Below are 18,918 nucleotides of genomic sequence, written 5' to 3'. Positions count from 1 at the left end.
ACTGTAGACTTTCGCCGTCTCTACAATCAACACGGAACTCTCCACCGTTCCTACGACCCCCTCATCAGCTTCGCCAGTCAATTTAAACCTGCGTTCATTACCCAGTATGCATTGACTGGTCACGCTAATGATTATGGGTTCTGTAGTTCACTCTATTGCTTACTTCTCTACAACGGGATTTTTAAAGACACAGCAACACATTCATCTCAATACATCCATGTATTCAGCGCTTTTGTTCTGGTACAACCGTTCTTTTTAATTTACTTTATTGTACCCTCTGTGTACCTCATTCCTTCTACACAGGTTATTAATCTGACAGATCTCATCAGTAATGTCTTGTAGCTATTATAATAGACAGATTTTGTTTAACTAGCTATTTAATTCTACTGAGTCTAAATGCTAATGCCTTCAGTGGTATTGTCTTAGGTTTGTTAATAATCTTGGCTCCCAAACTATTTTCACTATCTTGCCACCCTTACTGACAATACATAAGAATTCAGGGTCCCAGCACAGTGTATCATTGAGATGTTTTGTGTGGAGTGATCCTGATTTCTTTATTTTTCTCCCTGTTGCAGGAGTACGAGTTTGTGGTCCTGCCCAACGCCTACATGATCCACATGCCTCACGCGCCCAGCTTTGACATCACCAAGTTCCGCTCTAACAAGCAGTACCGCGTCTGCCTCAAGACCCTGAAGGAGGAGTTCCAGCAGAACATGTCCCGTCGCTATGGCTTTGCCGCCCTCAAGTACATGACAGCTGAGAACAACAGCTAGTGCCCCGCGGGATACCAGGCCTTCCCTCCCTGACGATGTTACAGTGGGGCCGGGGGAAGGGGCTCGGACTTCTTTCAGAGCTGCATGAAGGTACAAGAGAGACTCAGCTAGGTGTGAAGGGGAGACGTGGGAACATGCCGTGGACCCCAAGAAGTAAGCAGTGGGTGGGATAGCGACTAGTTCAGTTTCCCACAAACAGCCTACTCATACCCGACAACAAACTTCAGAGCTCCCTGAAGACGAACTGGAATCAGAGACCATAGGGGGGTTGAAATAAAACACTTTTGAGGCAGAGGTATTCCCCTATAAAGTTTAAGAACTTGCTGTCTGATGTAAGCCGTCTGTGGCAAAAACAGCCCGAATATTTGGTGGCCAGTGTTTTGGATCAATCAAATTTTCCACTGGCTCAAACTCTGTATTTGCATTGGATTTCTTATCATGAAGATAAAAAGTCTGACTCAAATATTAGCCTTCAGAGAAGAACAGAAATGGAAAGTAAATAATTCCCCAAACATCCTTATAAGTAACTTTTCAACTCTAAATCCTGTTGACATCCCTAGTCCACATTGGCAGTCTGTAAAAGTAGTTTTGTCCTGCTTCATTGATTGCAGTTTGTGAAGGGAAGCTGCTTTTCCCAGTTTTTAGAGTAGAGGAACGGGAGGTAGACTTGCTGCCTACTAGATAGAGCTATCCTTTATAAACGTTTACTGCTTTATTCCAAGTTTACAGAAAGCATGGTAAAGAAAAGAGAAGTATGGTAGGGCATAATAAAACTGCATATTAATAAGCAAATTTCCTGTGAAAATGTAATGTGGTAAACATTTGGAAGGGTAAGGCACCACTGTATTATAATGGATTTGAAACCCCAGCTCAGCCAATGATACTGCTGTTTGACTGGGATGATCAGACCACCCTTATGTTGTGCTGGCCATTCGGTAACCATGTTCAAACTGTAATTCAGCTCTGCAGTAGACAACTGGACCTTCTAGTTTCTGAACGAGCAGTGTCTCTAAACAGGGAAAGATGCAGATTACAAATTTATCCAATCCACTTCTGAAAAAGGAACAGCGTCCCAACATTGGGAGGAGCAAGTCGCAGTTCAATGATGTCCCCTAAAATACAGCCAGTGTTACCTAATCCAACACAATGGGCAATGCCTAGCAGTGTTGATGCTGATTTCATAAGCTATTCAAGACTGGAACGTAATATTTTATGTTGCTCTTTTTTTGCTGTCACAGGAGGCTTATTCTGCTCCTGTCTCATTACTTGTGAGTATTCTTTAAGTGTTTACAGTTGTTTAAAAATATTTAAAATAAAGAAATAAATAAATGGCCTTATTCACAAGCTTTAACTCATGAGTTATTTAAAGGGCTGGTTTCACAAACTTTGATTAGCAGTAATTGTGGAGTAGTTTACCTAAGTTAACATTAGGTAGTTAATTCTGCAAATAATTCATGATTTGAAGAACATGGGTTAAGGGCCCTGTAAGTGAAAAGTAAAAAATGCACCACCCACATTTGGAAAGTGGGAATTCGGCTGCCAATGTCACCAAGGGACACCAAACTTCATAGAAGTTTACTCCTGAGCCCGGTCTGTCCTTTTTTAAATATGATTGGCCCTTATATTGTCAATCAACCACCAGAGGTGTGGCCTGCTGGCTGACACGGATCGGTTCCAATTTACATAGCCAAACTTGCACATTTTAGTTCTGAATTAGGATTAATTTTTTTTAATTTTGACAAGAGGCCTGTGTGTGTGAATGTGAGTAATCAAGGGTCAGAATGTGTCAATGTTCAGGACAGTGTTACTAGACATGCTGCTACCTAAATAAAAAACAAAAAAGTGAAAGAAAAATTTCCTTTTTTTGCCTTCACCTACATACATGTAAACCGCTATACATAACTAAAAATAATATGAATATCCACAAGAAACACACTTGTACTGCATACATTTTGCAAGAGCAAACATGCCTGCTGAGACATGCAAAAGCAGGTACAAAACATGCAGTAACTGGACATATACAGAGATAAGCAACAATTTGTAAAGTCATGTTTTTTTATTTATGAAAAATGTGAAGCCACTTCCTTGGCACTAAAGCAATCAGCAGCAGGTAAGTACAAAAAATGTTGTAATTTTCAAAATATAGCACAACCTGCTGCTCATATTAAAACATAAATAAAGGATTGAGAACAAATCCTTTATGACAACAGATCCACCAAATCCTCATTCAACATGTGTGCTAGATTCAAAATGATACACATCACTATATATGTCAGGTGTTAACATTGGATCTTTCCAGTCATTAAGTAAAACAAATCATTTTAATAACCTGTTAAAGTCTAGGGCCCCCAGTTTTAAATGAGGGAGTCGCTTCTAAACCTAAACAAACTGAGGTCAAGTGACTAGTCCAAGGGCTCAAGCTGAGTCAAGTAATGGGTCTACTGGCTCTAACTAGAACAAAGTAAACGCCCAAATGGACGACAATATTTAACTATGCACAAAGTTTGTTTGAGTGATCCAAAGGTAATTTTCATAACAAAATGTAACATTTTAATGTTTCTTATAACTACCGTTGTCAGCTGTTTGCTTCGGACTGTATACTATATGGCATAGATATAAAACACTAGCTATGGGACACACCATGTTGCAGAATGTAAAGCATGTGGCCATTTTGTTGGGGGGGGGGTGTTATTCAGTGAAAGTAAAGATAGGACTGGAAAGAGTGAACCTCGTTCATGATAAAAATAGAAAAAAAAATGTAGCACATATAAATTTGATGTAGAAATATTAATTTATGAGTAGCTAGTTTTTATTGTCTAGGTGAAACCTAGGTAGTCGTGAAACTCTTAGGGGACATGGTTCTCCACATTACGTATCATTATCATTATCTGATTATCTTAAGACCAGGCATCCAGACTATTAATACTGTAATAAATTACTCAAATTCACAGAAATATTTCAGTCCCGCTATAATCTATTTTGCATATAATTTAAAAATAAATAAATATGAAATCACAGAATATTTAATGTAAATAAGATAGTCATTGTTTTTTTTCCTGAGCAATAACAAAGGATCCCCTTTGTTCACTTCTCTAAATTATTATTTGCAGCACAGCTGGATGATGTGTAACTACAGTATATGCTGCTCCCCCTTTATAAGACCTGTATAAGTCCTTTATAGCGCAATCAGTTACAAGGCAGCATTGTCCTGGCTCCCACTTGCCACATAATGCCAGTATAGTAGCACCGTTATTCTTGTTTTAAGGTGGTACACAAGTAGCAGTCTTGTAACTATGGCTCCGAACTATAGCATTATAAAGGGGAAGCACTGTATAAAACTTTTATAAAAGCAAAAAGAACCTACATATCAAAATATTCTAATTAACAACAAGACTTGAATTCAGGTTTATTTGAAAATTACTAAATCATGTTCTTTTGCATTTAATAATTTACTTAAGTGTATTAATGTATAATTTACTTATGTTAAGAAGATCTATATATGCAGCCAGTAAAGTTAGTCACAGAATTCCATAACATTTTAGAATGAGGAAACAAAGGTAGTTGACCGCTTCCAATGGGTTTTTCTCAAGCTTGTTGGAGATAACCATACAATATGGAGTAACATGCCACATTTTCATCTACACCTTGAAACCAGAATTTATAACGTTTTTGTATAATTGCTATGTAAATGAATTCACCAACCTCCAATAATTCCATGACAGTATCATTTATCCACAGCCATCACATTCGACCAATATATCTTTCCTCTACAGGCTGAGGTTTAAAACCTGCCTCTTGTGTCATTAGCATTGGATGTTAATTATGTAACTTCCACCATCAGCGCGTGTTGGAGAGATCGAGTTCTGCCACACTGCAATCCTGGGGCCAATTTAATCATTTGATCTCGATCTGCTCCTAATGGAAATTAGGTCTGATTTAAAATCACTTTTAAATCAGTCTCTGTGGCAGATACAAACCTAGCATAAGTGTCAGAATGACTAAACACATCGTAAAAGGAAAACTATTAGGTAAAACAAACATTACAATTACATCTACAGCTTTTTACTCAAACTATTAATAAAGCTTGTTTCACAGAGATTCAAAGGTCTTCATCATCAAATGTTTCTGTGCATCTGAGAAAAACGGTCTCGTAGTCCACATACAAGGAGAGCTCCTGCAATAATTACATAAAATGAAGAGGTTTTGAGTGGAAAACAGTCACTGCCAAGAAACTACTTTGAACAATAATGTAACTAGTTTTTGTTATATACATTGTTGTATTCCTATCAGTACATTTGACTTGGCATTGTACTTTAGTACTGTGAATGTTTTAAATGCTCTGCATTGAACAGCTGTGCATTTTAATACACTTTCTGATTCACTAAATACCTGCAAGTTGGTCTTCACCTTGATACAGGACTCTACAGTCCACATGAAAACTGTCTCATGAAAACTTTTAGGATTCACACAGTGGTTTTCAGCTTCATGCAGGACTACAATCCACACTGACCATGACTGCTTATCACACAATATCCTTTATCTCATAGATCATGTAATAGCGAACAGTCCACCTCACCTGGGAGACATCAGGCTCCATATGCAACCTGGACTTTACAAAACCTAGAATCTGTCTGTAAAGCTCAGTCAGCTCCTCAATCGTTTTACGATTTCTGGAACCAAACACTGGGCTGAAAGCAAAGGAAATAAAAACTAAAATAAAAATCAGTACTTTTCAGAAATTAGGGGGGTGGGTGCTTCTGTTAGCAGTGTGGAATTGAAACATTCCAATTGGTGGATTTTTGTTTGTTGTTCTGTGACTTATCACAACATGATGAAGTTGTAAATCAAAATGGGGGCTAGCGGGGACAGGAGTTTGTAATTTAATGAATAGCGTGTTGTTTTTGTTTGCATGACAATTAGTTGTTTTATACAAGTCTGCAGACTTCAAATTAGTCTCTTGATTGACTTCCCATATAATAAATTAGCCGAGGGCCTAAGATTTGTGTTAATTTTATTAAGACGTCTTTATGTTTACTGAAAAGGCCAATTAAAAGAAAATCAATTATAAATGGGACTTAAGCTGGCTTTGATGAAAATGAGAGATTGTTCAGGTGAAAGTCTGCTAGTAAAAATGATTGTGAATTAACCTGTCTCCAGAGACGGAAGCCATTTCCTTCTGAACCACGTCATAAGCGTCCTGTAACAGCTCCTGCAAAACCAGTAACAACACAGAATGAAGCAGACAAATGTAATTACACAATGGGATCACATTTTGGTTGTTTGTCCCAGTGAAACGTTGTTTTCACTATGTGTACAAGGGATAATAAAATGTAAATGTTATGAAACTAGCTAATAACATATGTCCCCAGTTTAGGATGAGAGCAACATACAGGTTCCCAACATCGCTAAACAGATCTGAGAGCAAAATACATATACTACATGTTTTACAGCTGGAGCCTTCATGGGCAGAATAAAACTTGGTTTCAATGAAAACAGTAATATTTAGTTCTTCAACTGTACACAGAATGAAAACAAATTCTGAAATAAGCTTTCATCCCAACTGCAGCCCCCTAGAACCATTAACAGGAACAAGTTTCTGTTCAAACCTGGTCCTGATGAAATAATTACATTTTGTATTGTAGTGAGACCACTCACATGAAATCATACCAGATTCTCGTAGACTACAGGCTCTAAAACTTGTATTAACCATTAATTGAAACAAATTTTGCGATGAACATTTACAGTCGCAGACAAAACTATTGACACCTTACTAATTAATAGACCAAAGTACACAATTTCTAGTAGTTTAACAGAACAGTATCAAAGAAATATGGAATTCCACAATCAGAGCAAATTCAACTGAAACGCTTGAAAGAAGTGGGCGTCCAAAGAAAACTATGGGTACAGTAGGTAGGAGAATAATCTGAGCAGCTAAAAAATATCCAAGCTTAACAGCCAAGGTCTTAAAGATTTAGAAGCATCAGGCATAATAGTGCACAGAAAAACTGTACAAAGGCATCTGAACACAGAAGAGATGCATGTAGACCATGCTACAATTTAAAGAAAATTTATTTAAAACTGTCCAAAGTTTGCCAAGAAATATGAACAGGAATCTGAAGCATTCTTCAACAAAATGATCTGGTTCAATGAAAATAAAATATAACTTTTCCCCAAAAATGTACAACAGCACAATGAAGAATATCTTGTACCTACAGTGATATGTTCTTTTTTGTAGCTGTGATGAGAGAGGAGATATTCATGTGATTAAAGACTGAATGAATGCAGCCATGTATCAAAACATTCTACAAAGCCCAATGACACCATCTGCTCATGGACTGATTGGCAGACAGTTTATCTTCCAACACGACAACGACTCAAAGCATGCAGCTAAGTCAACGCTGGAATTCTTGAAGAAAACGAAGATAAAAGTTCTGGAATGGCCATTACAATCACCAGATCTCAATAGAAATGCTTTGTACTGATCTGAAAAAAGATGTGGCCAAGCATTGCATATCAAATCTAACTGAGCTGAAGGAAATATGCTAGACAGAATGGGCCAAGACTTCACCACCAAAATATAAAATAGTGGTTAAGAATTACAGTATCATGAGGGTGCTCCCGAGTGGCACCTCCGGTAAAGGCACCCCGTAAGGTCGCCGGTTTGAGTCCAGGCTATGTGGCGCACAATTGGCCGAGTGCCGCCCGGGGGGGGCGGGGGTGGTGGTGGGGGGGGGGGGGCTTAGGTCAGCCAGGGTGTCCTCGGCTCACTGCGCATCAGCGACCCCTGTAGACTGGCCGGGTACCTGAGGGCCTGCCTGTAAGTTGCCCAGAGCTGCCTGGTCCTCCGACGCTGTAGCTCTGAGGTGGCTGCATGTCGGGCCTGCAGAGTGAAAAGAAGCGGACAGCTGACAGCAGACGTTTCGGAGGATACGTGTGTCCGTCTTTGTCCCTCCTGAGTCAGCGGAGGTTGTCAGCGGTGAGCCGGGTTGAAGTAAACAGTAATTAGGCTTACCAACATAAGATAAGAAAATAAGAAGAATAATTGCCAATTCAAAATAAAAAAAATAATTACAGTATCATAAACGTTAATGAGCCGTAATAAAAGCAAAAGGAGCAGCATGAGCGAATACTTTTGTTTTTTGATAAAGATTATTTGTTAAATTACAAGAAATTCAGTATTTTGCTTTTTGTTTTATTAAAAGGTGGTAAAAAGTTACCTTGAATTACGGTATAATAAGCATAGGGCGCCAACACTTTTGTCTGCTACTCAGATGTTTGCCCTTTTTACTGTAAATATCGTCTTGCCGTGCACTGTTCTGTATACATAACTGTTTATGGCGTCTTAATTTAGACATAAGTATTGATAAAAACAAAAAGAGGCAGCACATATAATGTAAAACGTAGGCAACCACTACACTGATAGGCTCTTATAATGCTCCTCTCTGCATTTATAATATTGGCACGCTCCCTAGGGTCTTTCATAATCTTCACCTGCAGTTGAACACTCAATAATGATGTGTTTAAGAAGCCTGGATTGCTAAAGCAAAGCTTCATTATCCCGTCGGCTTGTACAAAGTAGACTGAAGCCAAGTATCTAGGAGCTGTGCTCAGTCACTTTCTTACAGAAAGCAGGTACTGAAAGTCAAATTCCGCCTACTGTTGCTCATTAGTCCATTTTTTTTGCTTCTACAGCTGCCATTTTCTAAAGAGAACAATGTCACTCAGCACCAGGTATTAGGCATGCCTAACACACAATGTATTATTTCAAGTCATTAAGTATTCACTATATTAACTCCTGAACAGCCAGTTAGACTGCCCATTTGTGTACATAATTTAGACTTAACAGTCCAGTCTACTTTAATCAACCTGTTGCCTCTGAATATGATTAAATCTGTAAATGTAAGTATATTATGTCTGAAATATGCAATAAACTGAACACACTGAAGTCCAAATTGTCAAAAAACCTGTTTGACAAAATACTTTTATGAATATTGACAAATATGACAAACATAGCAACACAGTGTCACACAAACACAAATAATTTTCCTGTTAATGATATGAAATACTTATGGCACTGAATGAACACAGTCACGGTAAAATACAACAGCTGCTGCAATTTTCTGCCACAGAACCATAGACTGTAAACCAACCAGAAGCAAGGATTTGCATCATACAGCATCTCAAAAGAAAATTCTAATAACCAATTTAAAAAGCAATAGTACAAAGGTATGTTTTTATAACAGATTTAAAAACATCAACAGGAGCCTCTTTCAGTGCAATAGGAAGAGTATTCCAGAGACGTGGCACATAACAGGAAAACGCCTGATCACCCATTGATAACAGCCTAGTTTTTGGAACACATAATAGTTTTTGCTCCGCAGATCTCAAGGCACGTATAGGGGCATGAAAGGTTAACAAATCTCTAAAATCAATTCTATGCCTCACCGGTACCCAGTGGAGAGAAGACAGGACTGGAGTGAAGTGAGCAGAGATTGGGGTTTTGGATGAAACCCGGGCCGCAGCATTCTGGACCATCTGGAGTCTCTGGAGACCCTTACCAGATACTCCCGCTAACAGTCCATTGCAATAGTCAATGCGAGACGTAATAAAAGCATGAACCAATTTCTCAGCGTCCACAGCATTAAGGGAAGATCTTAGTCGTGCGATGTTATGAAGATGGTAAAAAGAAATCTTGGTGATGTTTTTAACATGAGCCTCAAAAGATAATACCAAGTCAAAAATCACACCAAAATTTCGGGCTTCTGAGGTACAGCTTACTTCAACCCCGTCAATTTTTAAGCTGGCACTATCAACTTTGCGAAGCTGTAAAGGAGAACCAATTAACATCATTTCAGCGTTATCACAGTTAAGTTGTAGAAGATTATTTTCCGTCCAAGATTTAATGTTAGACAAGCAATTGTGAAGAATAGAAATATCAAGGCTTGTTTCGGGTTTGGCCTGCAAATAAACATGTGTGTCGTCAGCATAACAATGAAAATGAATTCCATGGCTGCGAATTATTTGGCCAAGAGGTAAAAGATGAATGCTAAAAAGGAGAGGTCCCAGCACAGATCCCTGTGGAACACCAGTTGACACCAGCATTGTATTAGATCTGAAACCTTCCATTGCCACAAACTGCCTGCTATCAGACAGATAGGATCGAAACCACTGGAGTGCAATACCGGAGATCCCAACATAATTCTCAAGACGGCCCAGCAAAACCTCATGATCAATAGTATCAAATGCTGCACTCAGATCAAGATGGACAAGAATATTAATAAGGCCAGAATCAGCGGCTATCAAAAGGTCATTTACCACCTTGACCAGAGCCGTTTCTGAGCTATGTTTGGCTCTAGTTATTGGGTAAATCTGGATCCAGGTTTGGTTTTTTTAACAAGGGGGTGACCGTAGCAGTTTTAAAAGGAGACGGAAGGACTCCTGATCTGAGTGAGTAAATAATGAGACCCGTAACATAAGGACAGAAAGCTAAACTTAAGCAAAACAGTTGGAAAAGGCTCAAGGAGGCACGTTGTTAGCTGGTTTCAAAACACAGCTAAATCAGTAGGAAAAGTGATTGTTGGGCCAGCAACACCAATGGAGAGTAGTAATTGGCTTCTAATGTTTGCAATTTTATCCTGAAAGAATTCAGAAAAAGCATTGCACTATTGTGTAGAAACAGAGAGAGTGGATTTGCTTGCTGGCTGTAACATCTTGTATTCAAGAATTCTTTTTAAGGTTCACTTGTTAAAAATAATCTGCACATTTCCATTTATTGTGAAGTTTTGCATTGAAAGTGAAAAGTTGAGGGTGGAGTACAAGCTGTTAAAGTAGATCGTCTGGGCAGAGTTTCAAATGCTGCGATGGAGTCTGACCGGATTTTGGGGGGAGTTTGGAGATTGAACTCTTTTCTGTATTGCAGCATTAGAGTCCAAATAACTTAGCAAACGCTTTCAGATAGATGGCCAGTTACACACATTATTTCCCTTGTGCCAGGTTAAGATGAAAATCAAACCAGATCTTGCGTAGCAATTTGACCGCGGTGTCCGCTTAAAGTGCTTCAGATTCCCACAGGCGCTTCAAATCCAGGTCAGCAATGTGGAGGTGGGTGTTTGGCCTTTTGGCGTTTCTGACAGAAAGACATTATTGTTGCTTAAACTCGCTGTCAACAAAGATGTTAAATCATCTACTATTAAAAAAGATATTTATTTAAGCTCTAAAAAATAAGAGACTGAATACTGTTCACCAGTTGATTTTTTTTTTTATTATTTCATGTGGACCATTTTGTGGCAGTGGTTTTATAACAAATAAATAAAATGGCAGTTTGTCATGGAATTTTTATAATGTAGTGTGTATTAATTTATACAGTGTGAAGCAGATCATTAGTATGCAAGTATGCTATATGCTATATATATATATATATATATATATATATATATATATATATATTAGGGCTGTCAATCACAGTTAACCTCTGTGATTAAAGTATTCATTTTTTTGGAGATTAATTTTGTTAACGGGCGTTAATCGCATTGCAGTGTCTTGAGCCTTTTGGCACACCGTACTTCAATCCCGGCCGCAGCAACATTTTATTGAGTGTCTGAGTGCAGTTATTGTTTAAATAGAAAGTTAGTCACTGAACCGCATAACGGTGCAAAGCACTAAAAATGAATGTTTTTTTTTTGTGTGTTTGTTTTTTTTAATGTTCTGACAGCTCACTGGACATATTTATTATTATTATTTATTATTATTATTATTATTATTATTATTATTATTATTATTATTATTTTTTATATCTAAGCAGACGCCCTTATCCAGGGTGACTTACAATTCTCCCCCACCTGGGATTGAACCCACAACCCTCCGGTCAAAGGTCCAGAGCCCTCACCACTACTCCACACTGCTGCCCTATAGATGCTTACTTGTCTGTCAAAGTGAGTTCCAGTATCACGCACAAGTACATCTAGTCTGCTGCATGCTGAACATGCCTTCACTTCTCAAATACACGAGCAGCTCTTCTGCTACAGACAATAACAATACAACAACAAATTAAACCCACCAGAAATTCAGAATCGTTGCAAGCCCACGAATCAAGCGAAGTATGATTTATTTCTTTCTTTCTTTCTTTCTTAGCAGACGCCCTTATCCAGGGCGACTTACAATTGTTACAAGATATCACATTATACATTATTTCGCATTATACAGATATCACATTATTTTTACATACAATTACCCATTTATACAGTTGGGTTTTTACTGGAGCAATCTAGGTAAAGTACCTTGCTCAAGGGTACAACAGCAGTGTCCCCCACTGGGGATTGAACCCACAACCCTCCGGTCAAGAGTCCAGAGCCCTAACCACTACTCCACACTGTTGCCACAATGATACAATAAGACTTTTATTTTTTATTTTTTTTTAGAGTATGCTGCGTTGCTGCTTTTCTTTTTTTTCTGCATAGTATATAAAGCCTACCAATTTTTCTTGTTAGTTTGCAGTTTTTGGATATGATGACATAGTTTTTGTTATGTTCTCTTCACAATGAAGTTAATTTCCTAGAAGTGCTTACTGTAGCTACATATTTATAATTTAATTTAAAAAAAGAATGTATTTTAGTCCACACTCACATTTAAAAATAGATATCCTATTTATTCTGTTTTCTGATCTCCATGCTGCTGATCAAGCTTGAACCACACGTTTTATTGTGTTGGTTGTATTTGTAATTTCTAAATTATTGCCCCTAGTAAGTTTTGGTGACGGTCTCTACATGTACATTTCCTGGTTAAATAAATACATAAATAAATACATTTTAATCAATTGTATTTACAGTTAATAATAATAATAATAATAATAATAATAATAGCATCAGTAATAAAACAAATTTAAATTACATGGATGTAGTAATTGTATCAATTTAACATGCGATTAAAACCGAGATTAACCAAGATTCTTTTTTTCGTGATTAATTTTGTTAATCGTGTGACAACCCAAAATATATATATATATATATATATATATATATATATATATATATATATATATATATATATATATATATATATATATATATATATATGCACGGTCATGTGATGCTGTTTAACCAATCAGAGGTTGTTATTTTTCCAAGCCGTTTCATAAAAGCTCATTTACAACATTCTGCAGCCAGTGCATGCCAAGTATTAATGAAAGTTTAGGATTTTTGAAATGGGTTGCTGGTCAGCGTTTCTATCTTAATTACATGCAACGCAGCCCTGCTACTGTCTACTGCACCAGCAAGTCAAAACTGAAACTTCATTCCTGTGTTTGTTACCTCCTCGAAGGTCGATCCTGAGGATCCTGAGGCCCCCTGGCTCTTGATCTCTGAGGAGTCAAGCTGCCCCTCACAGTGAGGGAGCGCCATGTCGGAGCTTTGCCAAGTGGAGGGGGTCTGCTCCTGGCTGCAGCTCTGGAAAATGGCCTTCCTGTCCCCCGGCAGGGTCCCCCACAGCCCTGAAATGGCCTCTGACACAACCGGGAGGTCGGTCTGCTCCGGAGTCAGAACCCCTTTCCTCACCAGCAGGTCCAGTGTCTGCTTGTAGAAGTACAGGTAACTGCAGAGACAGCGAGATAAAGAAACTCAACAACACAGGGACCAAAGGTACAAAGATTCTGAGGCAAACCCTCACTTTCAGACAACATTTCAACCATTTCAACCAACCAACCAATATTATTAATATTACCACACTACTACTGATTATTATTTTTTTTGTTATGGTGACTGGTAAAAGCGCAACGGTGTCCACAGAGGCTCATCTAGAAAGGGCATGGCATGCAACGTAAGTAATATGAGCATGATTTGAATCCTGTTCATGCCAAGTTGCCAATTTAGGCTTAGGAGCACTATAGTTGTCTTGCGCTCCCATTGGTTAGGGAGGAAAATGATTGTGAAGGGGGGCTGCATCAGTGAGGGGACATTTAAGCAATACTAAACTAGAAATCAAAAACAGAACTACATTATTTGCTCTCAACTTTTGTACCTACCCCTCAAACTCTATGATGGAGGGAGAGGAGATTGGGGACTGAGAGGGGGTCACATCCCCATTGCTGTCCAAGATTTCCTTGTCATCGTTCCTCAGCAGATCTGCTGTGGCAGAACCCTTTTCAATAACCAGCTTTACTGTGGATTTAGGGCTGAGGATAACATGAAACATATTCTAACCATTCTAATAATAAACATAATAGACTGTACTATATCTATGATTATCCTTGGCACTCCTACGTGCGTTCTCTGGAGTATTTGAATCTAGGTCATGGTGACCTACTTATTCAAAAGACTGTGATTGATTTATCTATTGAAGGATTTGTTTGGAACCATGCACATAACATTCACGAATCTTTGCATGTACCCTCATCCCAAAAAGTGATTCAAATGTAAATCTTGGTACAGTGCATCCACTTGTATGTTATGCATATTTTTTAAACAGGTTTTGAGAACCACGCATGATAAGAACATTCGACTGTGCAAATTCTTTAGGTTCTCAGAATTTAGCTTATGGTGACCTACTGTACTTACGCCAATTTTGTTTTGGTTGTACCCAAACATTCTATATTACTACTACCTTTAGAAATCAGCTGTACAGCACCGGTAAATACACTCCCAAAAACAATAACGTTTAGCCAAATAACACATTTCATGGCTTCAAAACAGACCACGCCAGTTGTTATTTACAGGGGTTAGAGAGTTTTTCTGTAAAGTTTCGAAATGAAAACAAAAAGCATATTATGGCTGCAGCTCCTGTTGTGGTGCTGGGATAGCAGCACAGCTTGAATTCCCAGTCAGTAAGCAGGATTTGTTTTATCCCTTTTATTGTGTTTTAAAACACTAAATGTCTGTCTCAATAGTTTTAGTTCTTGGGTGTGTCAAGTGTTGTATTCATGTTTTGCATTCTTTTGGCATAACAGCTTCTACTTGTATATTTAATCAGGCTTGGCTGACAATGCAGGCAGAGCTGTTATGCATGGGGAGCAGCAGTCTGATGGACGATGAAGTGTTATGGGAATCTATTCAATTGTGATTACAACTATTTCAAAATGGATAAACACAGATTCAACAAGTTGAGTTGTTACTTAAAACATTTCTGATTCATCTGATACTCGTTCAGAATGCCACTGCAAATCACCTCAATGCCACTGATTAGCAACCACCTCTGTAATTACAGAATACTAAAAGGAGCAATCGACTGGCTTATTTGTTGAATCCAGTTTTCTGACAAATTCAGTTTCAGCTGAAATTGCACATGATTCAATTTAAATATCAAAGGATGACATCATAGAAATGTTGCAATACCCTTTTTTAATGTCTACGATTTTGAGCATGTCAAAATACAGCTTGGGGTCAGACTAATACTGCGCTGTCCTCTAGTGGGTGGTCAGAATAAGTGACAACACTACCTGCAGTCAGAATACAGACTCATGTACTCCTGTCTCACTTCCTCCAAACTGCATGGACCCCCATCATTCAGCTGGAACACCTCTGCGAGTAGAAAAAAAGACATTAAACATTTAGTTAAAATGCAAGAAAGAGATAAGGATTTACAAAATCTGAAAGTGTTGATAATGTCAGCTATCTATCCTTGTGTCAGTGTGAATGCAAAATGTACCCTTCTTCAGACGTTCAGGTATTTAAAGGAAGCCCTTACAAATGCAATGTGTCAGTACTGGCACTGTTTTTTAGGGGTACACAGCTTCACAACTTGTATACTCCAGATGCTATGGTAAGATGAATCAGTAGAAATCTTTAGAAGAAAACAGAACTATTTACTCAAGATAGAACTTACACAAAAACAAGAAAGGCCATCAATGAAAAACATATCTTGGTGCTACGTTGCCTTCTTCCATGAGGCAGTCCCCACTCCCCACAGGCACTGTGCACTTCTCTGGCTGGGGATGTATATCCCTGACATGAGGGATGAAATGGGTCTGCCTTGTCTTGCATATATCTAGAGAACTGCTTATCTAATAACAATAAAACTTAGATGGAATAAGTGTGAGTAAGGTTTGTCTACCCCATAACCCACAGGATAATTAAATTAGTGATCCACATGTATTAAGTATAAAGTGTTTAATATAATAAAGTTGTGCCGAGCTAAAACAACAATGCATATGCAACCCACTGTACTACTTCTGCTGAAGCTTTTGTCTCCCATCTCACTTCTTTATGTAACTTTACTGACCTTTCAGCTTCAGTAACCTGCTGAGCCGTCTCTCCTGCTGCTGCATGTAACTCGCTGCTCTGCGCAGAACCTGCCACTGAGACATCCAAAGGGAAGAGACTATTGACTGCGCTCTTCAACCTATCTACTTTACACCAATTTAAAATTCTTGCTTTTTTTATTGTTGGTTAGCAGTCAAAAAAAACTAAAGGAGTAATAGCCAATGCTCTAAAAACACAAATCTCTCATTAGCTCATCCACTGGGTTATTAACTCAAACTAATCCTGGGTTTTAGAACTACTTATAATGAAGTATTTTCTTTAAATAATCAGGAAGGCAGGAGTTTGTATGATGACCTGCACGAAAAACTAGTATAGTAAACCTATATAGACTCACAGGTGAGACGTATCCATGATGTGATGGAACAATGTCATCAGTTGGCACCTGATCATTTCAATATCATACCTAAACAAGGTAAGTTCTGAAATCCAGGACTGGGTGCGGTTAGTGTGAGTTTCTAACCCTGATAACAACATTCTCTCAAATCCATGGTTTTGCTGTTGCTTCCCAAGCTTTATTTTCACTTTGACTCAGATGTAGCCCATTTTCTCTGCCCACGTGCTTTAAGTTTACTGCCAGTCCTTTATTACAGTTAACATGAGCATTCCATGCGGGACATAGGAAACCCTGTGGCATTTTATAACCTGTAATGTGAATGGGAAGATTACTTCTATCAGATTTGTAGCCTTCAGTAAGGAAGTGAAAGAAAAAAATCTGGAAAACAAGCTAATCAGCAAAACAATATAACCTGTGGGTATGGAAAATCATATTAAAAAAACATTGCAAACGTGGTAGATGTATAGTATAACAATGGGTAAACTGCTAAATTACCATGGTAAACTTATATAAGGCAAGAGGGAGTCTTGTGTACCTTTGTGGGTGCCTTGTTCGCGATGGGGCAGACCACTTCCCTCAGGTTGTCAAACAGCCCTGCGAGGGTTGCCCGGTGACGAGCCTGCAGGAGGCGGCGCCGCTCACGCTGAGGATCTTCTAGCTGCTGATGTGCCCCACAGGAGCTTCCATCATACTCAGACCTGTGCGGACTGGAACCACTGGCTGAGCCGTCCATCACTGCTCTACACTGCAGCCACACAAATAGTGTTTTAAAGACAGCAACAAGGTACGGACAGGGATTGAACCTGTGATCTTCGGTTTACGAGACTGACACCTTACCACTTGGCCACCGTACCACACTGCAGCCACACAGGCGAGACATTTATTTGGAATTGTTTTAAGTACTGTATACGGCTTCTAACAGCTTAATAGGGGATGATTTATAGTTGGTCATCAGGTCTTGGTAAACATAGCTAATGATCATCATATTAAAATGGATTAGCTTATTACAGTAATCATTTTTAGTGAGTCATTCCTGCTCAAGTTGACCAAATTCCAAGGACATTTTTCCTTAATTTTTAGTTTATGATACATTACATACACCACATGGAGAAAAGGATTCTGGGGTAAGTGTTGTGTTCATGCAAGAGCTGTGCAATTCATGCCCTACATGGCAGAGCAGCAAAACTATACTACAGGTACCAGTACCAGCTTTACACTCAGATTGTATGCAGCACATAGGAAAGCATGTAGCATTTTATAATCTGTAATGTAAGGAGGAGGATTACTTATATCAGATTTGTAGCCTTGTGCCAGGGTACTTCAAAGTAAAAATAATAATCTAGAAAACAAACATGTAAGGCAAAGCAATACAAGACTTGTAAACTGGAACCATGGTATCTGCCATGGAACCTGCCTCCCCCTAGTGGCATTATTACAATATAGTGAACTTGACCCTTGATTCTTTTTACAATAATGGCAGATGGTGTTGATTTAAAATATGATCAATGTGTTAAATGTAATTGGGCATCAATATATATATATATATATATATATATATATATATATATATATATATATATATATCGGCCTAAAAAAAAAAGGAAAAATTCATTAGTCGTTAGTAGACCAATGCTCAGCAGGGTATGGCATCCTTACGGTTGACAAACAGAAGTTATTAATTATGCCCCACTATTACTTATACACACAACCTGGACATAGGACAGGTACACATGACTGTCTAATTTCATATTATCACAGTTCAAAACTGTAACACATTGAAATACAGTATATTGATGTACAGCCTGGTCAAAAAAAGGTCATTGTCTTAAGCTGTGGCAAGTTAATAATTACAATACTGTAAAAATAAAGAAAAGAATAATGACACACAGGTGACCAATAATTTTTAAAAAAACATACAATAAATGAATAACGAAAAGATCTGTCAAAATGCATAGATTAATAAAGTAGCTGAACACAGTTAATATCACCGTCACCTTTATAACTTTACTGTTCCCCAATTGAAAATATAATATTTTACATTTACATGTAACTTCAGTTCAATCTTAAATATAGAGAGTGTATGTTTTATTATTGCATCCATCACACTAAATAAATCTGCACGAATAATAATAACGTAGTTGCCTAAACTATTCAGTTACCGCCGCGGTACTTAACGTAAATGCTGCGCTGGTTAATGTTTGTATGCGTATCTCGCTTCATCAACATGGTTTGTTTAACATAATACATACCGCTACATTATTACTTATAACAATACGGTAATATAAAACGTGGTACCTTATTGTATTAAATGTATTAATGAAAAGTTTCTATTCAGAGCCTATCAACTTGCAGTTCGTCTGTCATATAATTCACGTATCTTCACCCGAAACCGCGGGCTCTGGTCCGTGTATACTCAGGGAAGGAGGGGCTACTGGTGTCTCCACGTGGGACGAAGCTTCTATTTCATAATTTTAGCCAATCAGTTAGAACGTTTTGAAAACATTAGCCAATCAGCTGAGAGGTGGCAATTGAAGAAAACCAGATGCACAGTAATACATTCTAA

General features: G+C 38.2%; 2 protein-coding genes and 1 non-coding gene across 7 annotated transcripts in view; 1 reads left to right on the top strand and 2 right to left on the bottom strand.

Annotated features, from left to right (window-relative positions):
* LOC117419809 (xylosyl- and glucuronyltransferase LARGE1-like) overlaps positions 1-2,110 on the top strand; it is a 133,264-nt gene extending 131,154 nt beyond the window's left edge. For all 4 annotated transcript variants that reach the window (XM_034032987.3, XM_034032986.3, XM_034032985.3 and 1 more), the window contains one exon: positions 576-2,110. In XM_034032987.3, coding sequence (XP_033888878.1) covers positions 576-773 — 198 coding nt within the window. In that variant the 3' untranslated portion in view covers positions 774-2,110. The remainder of the gene's footprint in view (positions 1-575) is intronic.
* Positions 2,111-4,280: 2,170 nt separating this feature from the next.
* LOC117420059 (stimulated by retinoic acid gene 8 protein homolog) lies at positions 4,281-18,795 on the bottom strand. 2 transcript variants are annotated; one of them, XM_058986300.1, is made up of 9 exons: positions 18,651-18,792; positions 16,891-17,100; positions 15,981-16,056; positions 15,199-15,280; positions 13,789-13,938; positions 13,079-13,358; positions 5,921-5,982; positions 5,350-5,461; positions 4,281-4,947 (listed from the first exon to the last, which is right to left on the bottom strand). In XM_058986300.1, the coding sequence occupies exons 2-9, from the start codon at positions 17,086-17,088 to the stop codon at positions 4,873-4,875; spliced, it is 1,035 nt and encodes a 344-aa protein (XP_058842283.1). In that variant the 5' UTR covers positions 17,089-17,100; positions 18,651-18,792; the 3' UTR covers positions 4,281-4,872. The 2 variants fall into 2 exon arrangements, with proteins under 2 accessions (XP_058842283.1, XP_058842284.1); XM_058986301.1 differs by lacking the exon at positions 13,789-13,938 and having other exon boundaries at positions 18,651-18,795.
* trnat-cgu (transfer RNA threonine (anticodon CGU)) lies at positions 17,138-17,209 on the bottom strand. Its single transcript has one exon. It is a non-coding gene; the product is annotated as a tRNA-Thr (tRNA).
* Positions 18,796-18,918: the final 123 nt, after the last annotated feature.

This window comes from Acipenser ruthenus, chromosome 14 (genome assembly GCF_902713425.1).
Source record: "Acipenser ruthenus chromosome 14, fAciRut3.2 maternal haplotype, whole genome shotgun sequence".
NCBI classification, from domain to species: domain Eukaryota; kingdom Metazoa; phylum Chordata; class Actinopteri; order Acipenseriformes; family Acipenseridae; genus Acipenser; species Acipenser ruthenus.
The sequence above is the reverse complement of the archived record's forward strand: the minus strand, read 5'-3'. Positions and strand labels throughout refer to the sequence as shown.

What these genes read in the sequence shown, in the direction of transcription:
- LOC117420059 (XM_058986300.1), bottom strand. Translation starts at nt 17,088, where the DNA reads ATGGACGGCTCAGCCAGTGGTTCCAGTCCGCACAGGTCTGAGTATGAT. An exon ending in CGAACAAGGCACCCACAAAG is followed by an intron (nt 16,057 to 16,890) that starts GTACACAAGACT and finishes TGGATGTCTCAG; the next exon opens with TGGCAGGTTCTGCGCAGAGC. An exon ending in GCTTCCGTCTCTGGAGACAG is followed by an intron (nt 5,462 to 5,920) that starts GTTAATTCACAA and finishes CTTTGCTTTCAG; the next exon opens with CCCAGTGTTTGGTTCCAGAA.